This window comes from Anser cygnoides, chromosome 6 (assembly GCF_040182565.1).
Source record: "Anser cygnoides isolate HZ-2024a breed goose chromosome 6, Taihu_goose_T2T_genome, whole genome shotgun sequence".
Lineage (NCBI taxonomy): Eukaryota > Metazoa > Chordata > Aves > Anseriformes > Anatidae > Anser > Anser cygnoides.
In genome coordinates, this window is record NC_089878.1 from 39,947,222 (window position 1) to 39,961,847 (window position 14,626).

Here is a 14,626-nt window from a genome sequence, read left to right on the forward strand (position 1 = left end):
CAAACATTGCTAAGAAATCACTTTGCAGTTTTTAAGTATTGAGATGATCAAGTATTTGTGAAGTGCCAGACACGTCCGTGTTCTGAAAAAAATGCAGTTTCTGTCACAGCTGCTCTGTCTGGAAAATCGGTTATCGCAGCAGTGCCCTGCAATGGGTGGGTTTGTCTTGGAGCCCTCACCTTTCAGGATCATCTGTGAAATCCTGTTGAGTGGAATAAACTCTCTTGTTCTTTGATCTTCCTGTGGAACTTCAGCTGGACAAATGAGCAGCATGATTAAAAGAAAATAAATCACTCTTTGGCGTAAGCTTTTTCCAGGCATTTCTGGAAGAAACCTGTTTCTTTCATTCAGGGCATACAAGGTGTGAAGAGGAATAGGGATGTTTTCTGTCTCCTTGTAAGAGGACCTCTCCTGTAGTTTCTCATAGGATATTTTTGAAACTTCTCTTCTTGCAGTTGGTACGTGATAATGCAGATCTTCGTTGTGAGCTTCCTAAGCTGGAAAAACGACTTAGAGCTACGGCAGAGAGAGTTAAGGCCCTGGAGAGTGCACTGAAGGAGGCCAAGGAAAATGCCATGCGTGACCGCAAGCGCTACCAGCAGGAGGTAGATCGCATTAAGGAGGCTGTAAGAGCCAAAAACATGGCACGGAGAGCACACTCTGCTCAAATTGGTAAGGACACGCTGCTAAAGGGTTAGTGGTTGCTCACATATTTCACAGTTGGTTTGTTTGCTCATGTTTAAATAAAGAGAGGTTTGAAAGCAGGAGGCCGGGGCAAACCACTGGGTCTGCTTCTCCTCTGTTGCACAAGAATCTTCAAAGAGTTCACTTTTTAATAGAATATGCCCCGCCTAAAGTTTAAAGTGCCTCTGCTATTTAGCTCAGTAAATAAATGGCATAATGGGTCTTGTGAGCCATTCTAATGACCTGAAAACTTGTCTCTTTAAATCAGTCTCTCACTTTCTTCCTGCTCCCCTACATACGTTTGTTCTGCTTTTCAGCCCCTTCCTCTCTTTTTGCCTGATTACTACTTGTACTTTAATTTGGGCTGGGTAGAGTCAAATATTCCTATATAATTCGGTTGTGTGATATATCTGTGTGGTGCAATCTGAATCCATGCATACAAGACGAGAGGAATGAAAAGATAGTTAAATGGCTCTGCAACAAGCAGAAAAATGATGTATTTGTGGTTGGCCAAGGTAAGGGAACACAGTGTGCGTGACTACGGACTAAATTGCCAAGCACAGTTTCTTTTTGTAAAAAAGGGGGTTTGTACTAGAGGATAAAGTGAGATACAAGATCTTGTACAAAAACCTAAATGTCCTGTTTGGTTTCCTACTTTTACTCCGCAGCCAAGCCCATCCGCCCTGGTCATTACCCAGCGTCTTCTCCGACAGCTGTTCATGCCATCCGAGGGGGAGGGATGTCAAACTCCAGCTACTATCACAGCACCAAATAGACAAGAAGTAAGACCAAAGAAACTTACCCAACCATTCTTTCACCGATCACCCAGTTTTCTTGTATTTAAGTCCTACTCTTAGCAGTATTTTTTTCCTAGTTTCAGTGGGAGTCTTTTGCCCATGGTTTAACTGTGAAAATTAGTGATTTAAGTGAGGATTGCCTTGTTTAGACTACTTTGCAAGCTGCTGCCCAGAGTTTTTATTTTAATGACTTATCAGTTAAAACTTTTTAATAAACTGAAATGCCATTGCAAATCTGTACTGAAATTAGCACATAGAGGTGTGAAACTCATGCAGTAAAAATAGAGCTCTAGGGGCTGCTTCGTTTTCTGCTTTCTCTGACATGATGATGTTATCCTTGTTGTGATATTCCTTAAGGATAAAGACTTCTAGTAACTCACCCTGTACTAGGAACTAGTTCCATGTAGCTGAAAAGTTACCAGCCACCCCTGAGCCCTGCGGGAGCTGCCTGTGGACAGACCATGCCTGCGAACTAGTAAGGATTTTTCCTGGGCATAGCTCAAAATGGAAAACGCTAGAAGCTGAAAACATCATGCTTTAGGGTGAGATACTACTTGAGAGTTGGATCCATATGGTAAACATGCTTCTTCACAAGCATGTCACTTTTTCCTCCTGCCCCTCAAGCACAGGGCAGGGGCAGCCCCAGCCCTCTCCCTCCGTGCCCCTGAGCAGCTGTAATCAGCCACCTGGGGAGCACGGAGCCCTGCAGCCCAGAGCAGGGGAAAAGCAGCCTTAAGTGGCAGCAGCACTGAACTCTCCAGACTTGAGTGTCAGAATTTGGCAAACTTTACTTTTACATCTTTTGCTTTGTACTCTTATTCAGCTCTCTTAGCTAAAAATATAAATATTTTGCTTTAGTGCAAGGGCTTGAGGGTTTCTGTGTCTTCTCCTAAGCAAAAATCCTGTCCAGGAAAGAAGAGCTACATATTCCCATGCGACTGCTTCGTGTACTCTACCTCCCATTAGATGCTCATCATTTCTGAGATATTTTACGTCTGTTATTATTTTAGTTGCTAACTTTGTTACAGGCATATTAAGAGGTGGATGTTAGTAAGAGGCTGTGAAAAGCAGCCAACGGACTGCTAGAATGTCTTTCCAAGTCTGGCTCTTTTCTCCTCCAGAGGATTAATTCTGTCTTACGACTCTTTTCTGATAATACGTGGTTTCCTTTAGGCATCTGGCATTCTTGGGTGTGTTTTTCTTTTTCTTTTACTTTTTTTTTTTTTGAGAATGCTTCGTGTCATGCATGCATGCAAACCATCCATCACATCAGTCAAGCTTTTATTGTGTCGTGTGGATTGTTTCTGTTCATTGTGTTTTCTGTGAGCCCTGTAGCTGCAAGCAACATATTTTTGCTGTGGATGAATTAGGGCAAGTCTTTGCCGAGTGCTTTAGTGCATTACATGATTCTGAGCTGAAATTTGCTTTTCCGTCTCATAGGAGCGATAGCCTTTATCTACTCTGCATTCCCGTGAATGAGCAAAGGGAAAAGAGTGTGATAAAGGGGCCCGTAAACTATTTCCAGCCATACATAATAACAGCTGCTCTGCGGGGAAAAAAAGCCGCTACCTGCCTAAGCTGGGCAGGTCTTTAATATACCGTCTGCTGCGAAATTAAAACTGGCAGGCTCGAGTAGGCCACACACTAGGTGTAGGCACACGACAAGCGAATAGCTGTAGATTAATAAAAGTCATTAACAAAGCAAATACACGTAAAACTAGTTGAGCATATAATAAGATAGGACTTTAGATGGTAATAAAGAGCAATCAGAATCTCTCTTTCAAACGTTTTAGATGCTGAGCATTATATTTGAGGATGGTGGAGGAGATTCAGGCTGCGCTTGGAGCACATCACTGAGTAGCTCATGGACAATGGGGGTGGAGAAAAAGAATAGGGAAGATCTTAGAAGAAGCTGGCTAAACTTAGGGATTTATGGCTTCTGAAAAAATTAGGGGGAAAAAGATCTGAAAACCAAATGGAAGCCCTGCAGACTGGAATGAAACCAATTAAAAAGTGTGTGTGTGTGTGTTTCTTAGCTGATAGTAATGTCCCTTTCTGGCTTTTATCAGGCTAAAACTCCTTGCTGCTCAAGATTCAGTCTAACGCTTAGCTGTACAATGTCATATATACTGTAAATAAGACAACAATTTGAAATGTCATGCTGCCATTGCTTCTTCAGAGAACCATATTTCTCAGGCTTTATATTTATTTATTTTTATTTTTTTTAACCCAGTTAAGTTCTAGATTTTTTTTTTTTGTGCAAATGTCTTGAAGATACAGTAAATTAAGGCTGGGCAGTGATTAAAAAAGGTCAATTCTCGTTGGCTTTGGTCCTTTCATTAAAAACGTTGTTGGCAAATTGCAAGTATTCGGCTGCCAAATGATTTGGGGAGTATTATAGGAATCTGAGTTCTAAGCCTGATGGATGAAAGCCCGGGGACCTTAGTTAAGAGTATTAGTAAAGGTGCTACTTCTGCAGGGAACATTTTATACGGGTTATTTTCATAACATTGTTGGCAGCCCCACCATATGACCTGTGCTCTCGAGTAGCACAGAGCTTTCTTTTATATTCCTTTAGCAGCAGCGAAATAAAAATGGCTTTTCTAGATAAATGTTTGCTGTCAAGTAACGTGGCCTATCTCCGGAATGAAAATTTTACATCAGGATGAGGGGAAAATTTGTCTTAGGCTCATTCATCATTCCCAGGAAAGATAATAGCCACTTATTGCTGCTGGAGTGGTCAGCGATTGAGTTATTAACCAGAGCAGACTACCCCATCAGTAACAGCCAGCAGTGCTTTGGCTGTTTTTACAAAGTTTGCTGGTAAAGTTTGTTCTGCAGACCTGGGAAAGCCTACGCGAGGCTGGTCAGGGCCAAGTTCAACCTGGTTTGGGCCACATTGCCTGGGGCCCATGTGCATCGTGTAAGGAGGCGATTTCTACCCCCGAAAGTTTAGTGTTTGAATAACAGCAGATGGGAGAGAAAGATACGTGGGTGTTAATGAAATGTCAGAAATTGCAAATTGCTGGTAGCTGGCTTAAACAGAAGACTCAGTGGGCCAAGGAATGGCTCTCTGAGGTAATTCCTTATGCTGTCTAAATTGCAGGCGTTTTCAGAAATACAGCTGCAATGAATTTGTTACCTGGGGCACACCTCAAAGCTAGATCTGATGGAATTAGGAGAAAGGGAGTTCGCACTGGTGTGGCTAAAAGGGTTATTGCTGCAGCGAGAGGCCTGACGGGGTGCAGTGCGTTCCTGTGGGAAGGTGGCACTGAATTGCTACAACCCCATAGCTAAATTAGTGTCGGGGTCTCATGGGGCTTTGGGGATTGAGAATACAACAGAACAGTTCAGTTGGAAAGGACCTTCAAAGATCGCCAAGTCCAACTGCCTGACCTCTTCAGGGCTAACCGAAAGGTAAAGCCTGTTGCTGAGGGCATCGTCCAACCGCCTCCGGACCCCTGCCAGGCCGTGGCCATCAGCCACCTCCATAGGATGCCTGTGCCAGTGTTCGACCACCCTCACATAAAGAAATTCTTCCTCATGTGCAGTCCGAGCCTCCCCTGGCACAGCTCTGTGCTGGTCCTGCCATCGGTCCCCAGGGAGCAGAGCCCTGGCGCCTGCCGCTGCGCTTCCCTCCTCCAGGGGTTCAACAGCACCTCCCAGCTCGGTGTCACTGCCAAACTTTATTCTGTTTTAACAAAAATAGCTGAAATATGTTCTCCAGTTTCTGAATTTTGTGGGGAGAAGTATATTGAAAAAACTTGAAAGCACAATGCTCCCCATTTGGGAAGAGCTGCAGGTTGTATTGTGTGGACAGCTGCTTTAGTTTCTCTGCTGGTCAACTACAGAGCTTAGTTGTATACTGTCATATTTAAAACTGTGTTTAGTAGTAGTTTCTAAATGCAACTAAATACAGTGCAGGCTTCAAAAAGGTTAATATATATTTTTTCAAACAGTATGTATTTTTATATACATACACGCTGATGTTTTCCACGTGGCGAAGGGATAGGCGAGCCGTGGTGCTGCTGCACTTCTGCAGCCCACGACTTGGTCAGGATTTGCTCCAGGTGGAGCAGAGATCATCTTTAGGTCTGCTTTGGTTACATCGCGGACCTAATGTGGCCCGAGCCAGGTAGGGCCGAGGCGCAGGGGAAGGATGGGTGATAGCAGCACGCACTCGAGGTGCTTCGTTGGAGAGCAGTTTGGGTGCTGTATGCACGCTGCTGGCTTGGCTATCACCGTCTGCGTAGCACCTTGCTGAATGGCTGAGCAGCAGGCCGAAGGATAATGCTGATATCGATAATACTGACCTCCTGATCTTCATCCACCTGTGAGCAAACCGGTTTGTGAGTACTGGGGGTGCTCAGGTGCCACGTGGAAGCCTTGGACAGACAGACAGACCAGTAGCAGATACGGGCAACTACATACGTTGGCATGTGCGTGCTTTGGTATTTCAAATCTTAAGGACGCTGGTTACCTGCCTGTCCTGCCCTTCTCATATTTAGTCAAACTCAACTGATGCCTCATTCTGAAAGCGAAGAAAAGAAGTGAAATGAAGATACGCTAACGATTGCAGTAATGCTCAGTCATCGCTTGCTGAAATTATTAAAACGACTTGTATGGGATTGGTATTGGTGAAACACGCTGTGCAAACAGGCTCCTGACTAAATGACTTCCCTTATCCTGAAGTCTCTGGTATGTTCCCAGCACCTCCCCATCCTTGAGCAAGATGAATAACTATATTTAATCTAGCCAGACCACAGATTAATCTAGGCAATAAAAGGCATGAATTAATAACCATCCTCGTTTCCTTGAAGATGTTAACAAGGATGACAACTAGGAGGAACTACAGTTGTCACTGCTAAATCAGGGTAAATTTAAAGAAACAGCAATGAGGTGATTCTTTTGAATACTTTGATCTTTAATACCAAAAAGTTTTGTTCTAAGTTATCATACAAGAAAATGTTTAATTAAGTAAAACATTGCTTTTGTAAGACTGATTTTATACTAGCTACTTTAAAAAAAAGAAGTGACAGGCACATTCAGTTACTCATCCGTTGCTTTCCATATGGCTAATGGGAACTGCATAACAATTTGAAATGCAATAGTTTTTAAAAGTCTGTGTTTCAAATTACTTATTTAATATTATTATTTATTCAAATACCTACCAGGATATATGCAAATAATACAGATATCAGGAAAGTACCTTTCTTCCAGGAGACCTGTGCAACTGAAGGATTTTTATGGATTTGTCATTTTTTTTTGTTCCTTTCATTTTATAATATGTTTGCAAACTCGATTGCGGTTACATTCCTTACTTGTTAATTAAGATACGCACACATCTGTTCTTCAGCATATCCAGGTGACTAGCAGTGGAGAGGAAAATCCCATTAAAAGAACAAAGAGATAAAGGGGAGGGGGGAGAAGTCAGACCTTTAGCTAGTGTTTAAGGATGTATTTAGACAAGGCATAAATGCTGTGTTACTGGTGGCAAAGAATGAATTTCATCAAGATAATTGTTTCATTATGACTGTGCCAATTTGTGGGCTGGAAACTTTAAAATTAGACCTGACAAAATTCCTCTCCGAGGCTGAGTAAGCTCATGTCATGAATTATTAAAATTGTGCTTCCCCTTGCTGTTATTGTGGCTGTTTGTTTGCTGCGCGTTGGGTTTCCGTGAAGCGTAGGTATCAATTATTTGCCGTGTTGCGTATCTGCTTTCTCATCTAAAACATCCACTAATTATCGTTACCTTTCTCGCTCTCTTTCGACAGGTCAGTTCCACTTAGCATGTTAAGGACTGTCATTAAGTCACTAGTTTCTTTTTTCCCTCCTCTTCAACCTGATCCACATCCTGTTCATCCTGCGCTTCCTACAGCCATCTGCGATGCACCGGTCCTAGGTATTTTGAGCTTCGTAGGATCTCCACGTGTACAGAAGTGTTCGGCTCAACTCTTCTACAGATACTTGTACAATGTATTTAACATAACCATCTAAGTAACGATAGGAAGTCTGCCACTCAGAATCGCTCACTGACTGCGTTTGACCCCTTGGCGCTGGTTAGGTTGGGGCTTCTACGCTCAGATCGATGCTTTTCGAAGTCCTCTCTTGCATCAGTAAATCCCAACTTCTGGCATCAAAGAATTAATTATTCAGTGACCAAGTGCCATCAAAGGCAGGTGATTGTGCTCAGTCATGACTGATTTACTGTATAATATACATATTATTTTATATTTTTAGGGGATGAAAATGTGCTGCTATATGGTTTAATTTTACTGCTTACATTTTTGGAAGTAAATTTCCCCAAAGAACCATTTGTAATATCCTGGTAAAAATCTTTGGACTGTACAAAATAACCTTTATTGCAGTACCTGGTAAAGATCAAATGGGATGCAGAGAAATCTGTTAGTATAGGTCTAGGTTTTTGAAGTTTGGTAGTTACATGAATATATCTGTGTGACCTATCTTAAAATTAAGATCTGATCTGCTTGTAGTTCTCCCTACGGTGGTGGGTTTTCCTGGAGTGTGATGGCTAGCCATGTGTTCGTAAGCATTGTTCTCTATGAAATTTTGAAAGCTTTCAGAATGCTGCAGAAGTCTTGTCTTGGGAAAGCCGACAAGCATGCCCCGCTCCCCTTCCCACATGCCTTCGGCAAGTCCCGATCTGCTCACACCGGAATTCAGACGCGGCAGTGAGCAGCCCCCTACCGGAACAGACGCTACCTTAAAGAAACAAAAAAAATCCCCTCAAAGCCCCAGGCCCTACCTTAGAAAAGATATTTTACAGAGAGGGTCCAAAAGGAGGTGAGGGTTACATACTCAAGCTGTCCTTTGCAGACCAAATTCGGGAGTAGATGTGTTAGGAGAAGAAGAGCGTATTGCAAGGGGAAGAGAATGTATTTATTGCTTGTGTACTGCCACGTTGCAATATGCAGGCCATCCTACAGATAGTACGCCTGTGCTCACGGAGCTAAGGATGAGACCACTTGCCTTCCCTGGACCTCTCCGGTGCCAGACGGAAAGTTTCCACCTTCTCAGCAAGGGGGCACTGGAATCCTTCTGGGAAAGCTCAGCTGGCAGGTAGAAGCTCCCGCTTCTCCTCGCGTGCCTACTGCTTCTGCCACACACATATCCTCATCCTTCAAATGCACGGTATCCAACCTGAGCTCTTAAGGAAGCGTGGCTTTTAGGAAGGTTACGGCCGAGCATAGCCCTCTAGTCTTCTTTTGCAGACGTTTGCTCTTACTTAATTTGAGGCTTATATATATATATTTTAATTTCTGAATGTGTTCATGTTATTAGACATAAAACTATTTAGGTAATGTAGAGCCTTTTGAAAGATTGTGAATTGACTTTAGATTTTTTTTTTTCTACTGAAATTATTTAAGTTCTTGCAAAGTAAGTTGGACTTAATTTAACTTTTTTTTTTAATGTTGCACTATATTGGGGAGCATTTTGCTAAAATATTTAATGAAGTTGCAAATTTGCATGTATTTAATTTATTTTGTATTTTTCAAAGTTTTATATTTTCTTTATGTGCATGTGCACTGCCAGGAAAATGAACTGTGAACTTGCCATATGCAATCTTGAATAAAATTACTAATTCAGAACTACTCTGTGCTATATTATCAGCTGTTCAGAGCTGAAATTTCTACTATGAACTCATTATCCTCTTGTTTTGGTTCTAAAGCAGTTGTCTTAAAAAAGAATACCAAACTCTTAACTGCCGTCAAAGATTTTATATTGTAGTATAGCTTCTGCTCTGTATCTTGAATTCAAAGGTTATGAAGGAATTGCATTTAAATGCAGCATTAGCTTAAAAAATTTCATGAGTTCCTCACACCATCATCATTAGTTACATGTGACAGTTTAGACAGCTTTCTTCAGCTTGAGGAATAAGTTAGCTTTGACATCTCTTAATTGCGCTAGTGCTGATCAGCCAGTCAGTTCACCTAGCTAAAATAAAGCGAGTTTCTCCAAGTTAACTTCTGCATCAAGACTGTAAGAGGACTTTCTAAAACTGAAATGACGACAAGATGCGTTAGGTTAAATCCTCAAAAAGAAATGCCTAAGATACTTACTCAATTGGAAAATATGACATCGGTCAATTGAATTTATTTTGCTTATGGGTTCTTGTTTTGTACGCCTATTTTAATTAGGCAACTTAAGTTTGTATTGCGTACTGTATATTCAACTTTTGTACCATTTTTAAGTCTTACACATTTTATACATAGAAATGAAAACCACACATCTGCTCTGCAGAGATCAAACCCTGTCTTTTGCTATTTCCACTACTTGATGCTATCTTACTTTGCTCTTTGAATGTTGTGTTATATTTATTCTTAGGCTAATTTTAAAGTTGTGATTTATATAGCGCAAATTAAATTTGTTGTGCATGGGACAAATTTTGGTGGAAACACTGTTCACAAATGGAAAACGTACTTCAGATGAAACTAAAATGCATATTGTTCTTTTTGCTAGTAATAAAAAACTATTTCCTGCTCACCTGAGCTTCTCTTAATGATATGTTCAAATATCTTGTGTTTGTCCTTGAATTCATGTTTCATTGACTTGTTTTCTCAAAAGCAAGGAAAGTTAAACCTGGGAAGATCTTGGCTGACACATTTTAAGTTTGTATTTTACTCAACAAGGGTGAAATTAGATTATCCTGAAAATATTGAAAGTGTGTTTGTTTTTTTTTAAAAAGCCAAGAAGTGGTGATTTCTGTCAACAGACTTTATGAGTAACTTTTAAATATAATTTTAGAAAGCCTTATGGATTACACATTTGCCTGAAATTTTGATAAATCAGGCTTGGAGTTGAAATAAATAATTTTAAGCTTAACATAGTTTCATTTGGGTAAATGGGTATTTAAACCAATTGCTCATGGAGGTCAAAAAGGAGGAGGCCTAATCAACTATCCATTACTGGAGGAGGAAGACCTTGAGTAACCATGAGGGTATGTATCAGCTGGAAATTAAAGGAATTAAAAAATAAATTGGCAGGATAATCTGATTCTACCCTTGCTTTGATTTTCATCTTTGCCGTGCCTGTATGAACTGAAGTGCACTGGACAAGGTCTGCTGTACTGGATGGAACACTGCTCCACGTGTTTTGTCTCTCGCTCTCACAATCTTGTCCATTTGAAACACTTTTTGTGGTGGGAGAACCGCAGGGGTTGAGGCATTCTGTAGAATTATACATGTCTAGTTTGTAAAGTGTGTAACGTGTACTGCAGATGTGTATTCTCTGGGCTCTATGTATCTTTACAGTAGTGTTCATTTTAGGAAAAAAAATAAAGTGTGGACACGTTTTGCTGGTAACAAGGGGAAATTTTTTTGCCATTGCATCGAGCAATGCTGAAATGTATTAAACTCTTGATAGCAGATCTGAACCCTTCTTCCCCCATCCCATGGAGATAAGTATTTTATCTTCGTTCTAAAATTCTATCAGAAATGGATGGATACACTGGCAGACTGCATGATGTATCATTTGAAAACCGTTACAGTGGAAAATAAAACCGAACTAAACTTTCCAGTGTGCGTGTTGTGTGACACTACGTACAGCAGCTGTGTCCCGGGGTGCTCTGCCCACGCCTGGCAGCGCAGGAGGTCCCTGTTCAACGCAGCCGCCTATTGAGGACACCGGCAGGATTTTAGCCTTTCCTCTAAATGAAACGGGAGGGAAATGAACACAGGATATTATTTTTATTTTTTATAATTGCATCTTCTCTACAGCGTCTCTGTGGAAGTCTTCTTTCTTGCTATTCTTTTTCAGTAGCCTGCAGGGTGACAGGGAGACTCTTCCACTTACCCTTTGCATACATTTCCATTTTTATAGGAACGTTACGCTCGCTTTATATACAGCGAAATGGAGTTAAAAGTTCCTGCGTGCTTGTCACCTCCCTGAAGTTATACTTCGGAGCTTCATAAACTGCTTATTTTCTCAATTACCTTCTTTTCCACTCAGCAATGCAAATGTACGGCAATCCAGAATTTCTATTGAAAGGGATGCGCTGTGTTTGTTGGTGAATAGGTTTCTAATGAGGATTATGTGGTTTTGTACCAGTACCTACGTCTGCTCACGCTGCTTTTGCTCAGGGCCCGTGAGGAGGCCGTGTACAAGCAGGCTGTGTCGGCTTTCTGGCAGGGGGTCAGCCAGAAAAACACTGATCTCCAAGAGCCAGGCAAATGCCACCGAGCAGCAATGTGTTTACAGATGCAGTAATTACACAGATTATTATCTAATCGTGCTGATCAAGCCAGGGTGCTTAATAGGGACAGAGCAGCGTCCTAGCAGACGTAGAAATCAGTCTGCTAAAATTCGGAGCGCCACAGTCAATTATTTATGGGTCAAAATGAATTTCTGGTCATATAACTTTTGGTGTGTAGGCCGAATGCTTCCTCCTCATGCTGGCTGAGGGTACTGGGCACGGGCTGAGGAGTGATGGCTCCGTCAGGGGGGAAGGTGAGGAGGAGGAGGAGGAGGAAGAGGCTCTCCCAGCCGGACAAAGTTTGTGCTGGGGGGAGCAGGCGGGCAGACGAAGGCAAACACCGCACAGCGCCGCACCGCAGCCATTTCCCCGTGAGTCAAAGGGATCTTTGTGAGATCTGCTTAGATAAAGCCCGTGCCTGGGGGATGAATTCAATTACAGGGCAGAGTGCGAGCGGTTCCCTACGCTTTCTCCGTCAGACGTTGCATCGCCTCGCTTAATTAACTCTCGATCAAAGCAACGTGAACTACCGTCTCCATTTCCAAGAGTCGGCCTGCGCAGGAGTGCAGGGGAAAGTAAGAGGGGGTTGAATCCCTAAAAAAAAGTGAGTGGAAGCCCGTGAAAGTACGTCTTTGCCCGACTACTCACGCTACCTCTGATCAGCGCCGCTCCGTGAGGGCGGGCGCGGGGGTGTCCGAGCCGCTGGCTCCCCGCCCCGGCCCCACCTCCGGCGGGCAGCCCGCCTCCTGCCCGGCCTCCGCCGGCACCGGCACCGGCACGGAGGTGGCTGGGGGAGCGGGTGAGTTCCCCGAGACGGCTGCTGGCGGTGGTGGCGGCGGTGGAGAAGGGGAAGGGGCCCGGCAGCGAGCGGCGCGGGGCCGGCGCGGAGCCCCCTGAGGGCGGCGGGCAGCGGGCTGAGGCGCGGCCGGGCCTCGCCGTGAGCCGCCGGGGGGCCGCCGGCTTTGGCTCCATGTGCGGGCGATAAAGTGCTTCGGGCTGCCCCGTAGGAAGCAACAGCACGGTGAAACGTGCCCGCTTCGCGTGTGCAAGTGAGCGGGGTGGCTGTGGAGGCTGACACGGGGCGTGCCTGGCGCATCCAGCAGAGTGTGGGTGAGTTTCCGTGCAAGCCCCGCGGAGCAGCAGCAGCTCGGTGTGGCACCACACACGCCAGGCCCGTGGGCGCTTTGGGCAGCTCGGTGCTGACGGGCGAACGCGGTTCGTGCAGCTAGAGCGGGTACGCGAGGCTCGTCTGGTTCATTCCTGAGGGCACCGTCAGGAAAATCTGTCCCTACGGCTTCCCGTCCGTCGGGGGGTAACGCGGGCAGAGCCCGGCACCGCACAGGGGTCAGAGCAATTGCGGAGAGCCGCGCGCTGCAGCCTCCTTCGTAAGTGCCGTACTGGTAATCCCAGGTGCTCAGGTAATGAGTCAAGTTTCCCTGCCTCAATAAACATGTTTTTGTTTAAAATAATCAAATGTTAAATGCTGAGATTGCTGTTTCGCAGGCTGGGTTTGAACCTCTAAGGTTAGAGTTTTCAAGCTCCCTCTTTAACTATGAAACGAGCTTCCCATCTGATCGCTGCCTCTCCTCAGCGAGATTTTAAGAAAAGCACAAAAAACAACCATAAGGTTTACGATGACAGAGAACAAAACTCCCTCGCCTTCGAGAGCGGGCGCAGCAGGCAGGCGAAGGAGAGCGCGGAGCGGGGAAAGCCGTGTCCTCACCTCGGCCGGCAGCGCGGAGCTGCAGGTGAATTCCAGAAGTGATTGCAGACGGCCGCGTCGTGGGATGGAGGAAGGGAGTTGTCCTGTTTGTTACAGCTGGCAAGGCTCAGTGATTCATGGGTCTCTGCTCGGTAGCCTTTTGCTCTTCCAGTCGATCCGCAATTAACGTAGCTAGCCATGCTGCTGCTGAGAGTCTTTCCCTCTTCCCGTCACGCATTGCTTGCTGTAAGTCAATTAGCGTTCCCCAGCGTGATAATTGCAGCGTTCTGTTCGCAGCCGGTCGCGTCCTGTAAACGACGTCCCTTGCAGAGGGGTAATCGTGGGCCTTTTGCCTTGGCCGGGTTTTGTTAGGGCTGGATCTCCAGCGCTTGACATTTGGCATTCTGGCTGCGCGATGGTAACTGTCAGGTGTCCAGTAAATCCCATAATCAGCTTATATAGGCTGGATCCCAGGTGTTGATCCTTGAAGCACTTGTGCTGAATCCCACCCCCTGGCAGGCACCAGATGCCGGACGCGTTATCTGGCAGCAGGGAGGGGGTAGCTGCGGTCTGGCTGCTGGGGCGGCGCAGCGTTGGCAAGTGCACGGTGCTGCAGGGGAAAGAAGCTGCCTTACAAGAACGGGCGCCTTTTCCTGCACCCCTGGGAACTCCGGAGAAGAGACAACCGTATCTTGCTAACTGATGGCCTGATACGTGCCAACCAGGCTGTTTATGAAGATCTCTTCCTGCCTCGTTTGCCATTTGCCCAGGCTTCAGCTGGGGGAGAAGATGTGGGGAACGTCTCCTCCTGTCCTGTTGATGCTGCCGATGAAAGTTGTGTCGGTTCCGTAGGAGAGCCCTGTGGGAGACCAGGAGCTTAAGCTGCAGTGTAGAAGTCACCAAGACTGTTGTGTGAACTGTAGTGCAAGGCGTCCTGCACGTAAGGAACTTGGAAGCGGAGGTGAGGGGGAGCGAATGACGGCAGCTGGCATGTCAAGGAAGGGACGCTTCATAGCTCTCAAGGAGAGCAAGTATTTGAAGGGTGAAAAGTTTTCTGGAGTTGTCTGGCATTTCTCAGTTACACAAAAAATCCTCTGCCTTACCAGATTGAGGCATTCTTTAGAAAATTCTTCCATCTCAAAACAAGTTTTGCTCATAAAGTCTGATAGCTTAGAAATTTTCCTTTTTTTAAATTTTGAAGTCTAAATTCCTCAGTAGTTTCTTCGT

The 14,626-nt window shown here is 44.6% G+C and overlaps 2 protein-coding genes across 8 annotated transcripts in view; both read left to right on the forward strand.

The window, feature by feature from the left end:
- The window catches only part of KIF5C (kinesin family member 5C), a 69,917-nt gene extending 58,896 nt beyond the window's left edge, over positions 1 to 11,021 (forward strand). Inside the window, exons 24-26 of one of the 2 annotated variants that reach the window (XM_048080980.2) lie at positions 456 to 672; positions 1,353 to 1,466; positions 7,259 to 11,021. In XM_048080980.2, coding sequence (XP_047936937.1) covers positions 456 to 672; positions 1,353 to 1,459 — 324 coding nt within the window. In that variant the 3' untranslated portion in view covers positions 1,460 to 1,466; positions 7,259 to 11,021. Of the gene's footprint in view, positions 1 to 455; positions 673 to 1,352; positions 1,467 to 3,274; positions 7,223 to 7,258 lie in introns of those variants that run through there. The other variant, XM_048080981.2, reaches the window with a different exon arrangement.
- A 174-nt stretch (positions 11,022 to 11,195) lies between these two features.
- LYPD6B (LY6/PLAUR domain containing 6B) overlaps positions 11,196 to 14,626 on the forward strand; it is a 47,061-nt gene continuing 43,630 nt past the window's right edge. For 2 of the 6 annotated variants that reach the window (XM_066999622.1, XM_066999623.1), the window contains exon 1: positions 12,355 to 12,496. The gene's annotated coding sequence lies outside the window, so the exon portion shown is untranslated. Of the gene's footprint in view, positions 12,497 to 12,595; positions 12,808 to 14,626 lie in introns of those variants that run through there. The other 4 variants (XM_066999624.1, XM_066999620.1, XM_066999618.1 and 1 more) reach the window with 4 other exon arrangements.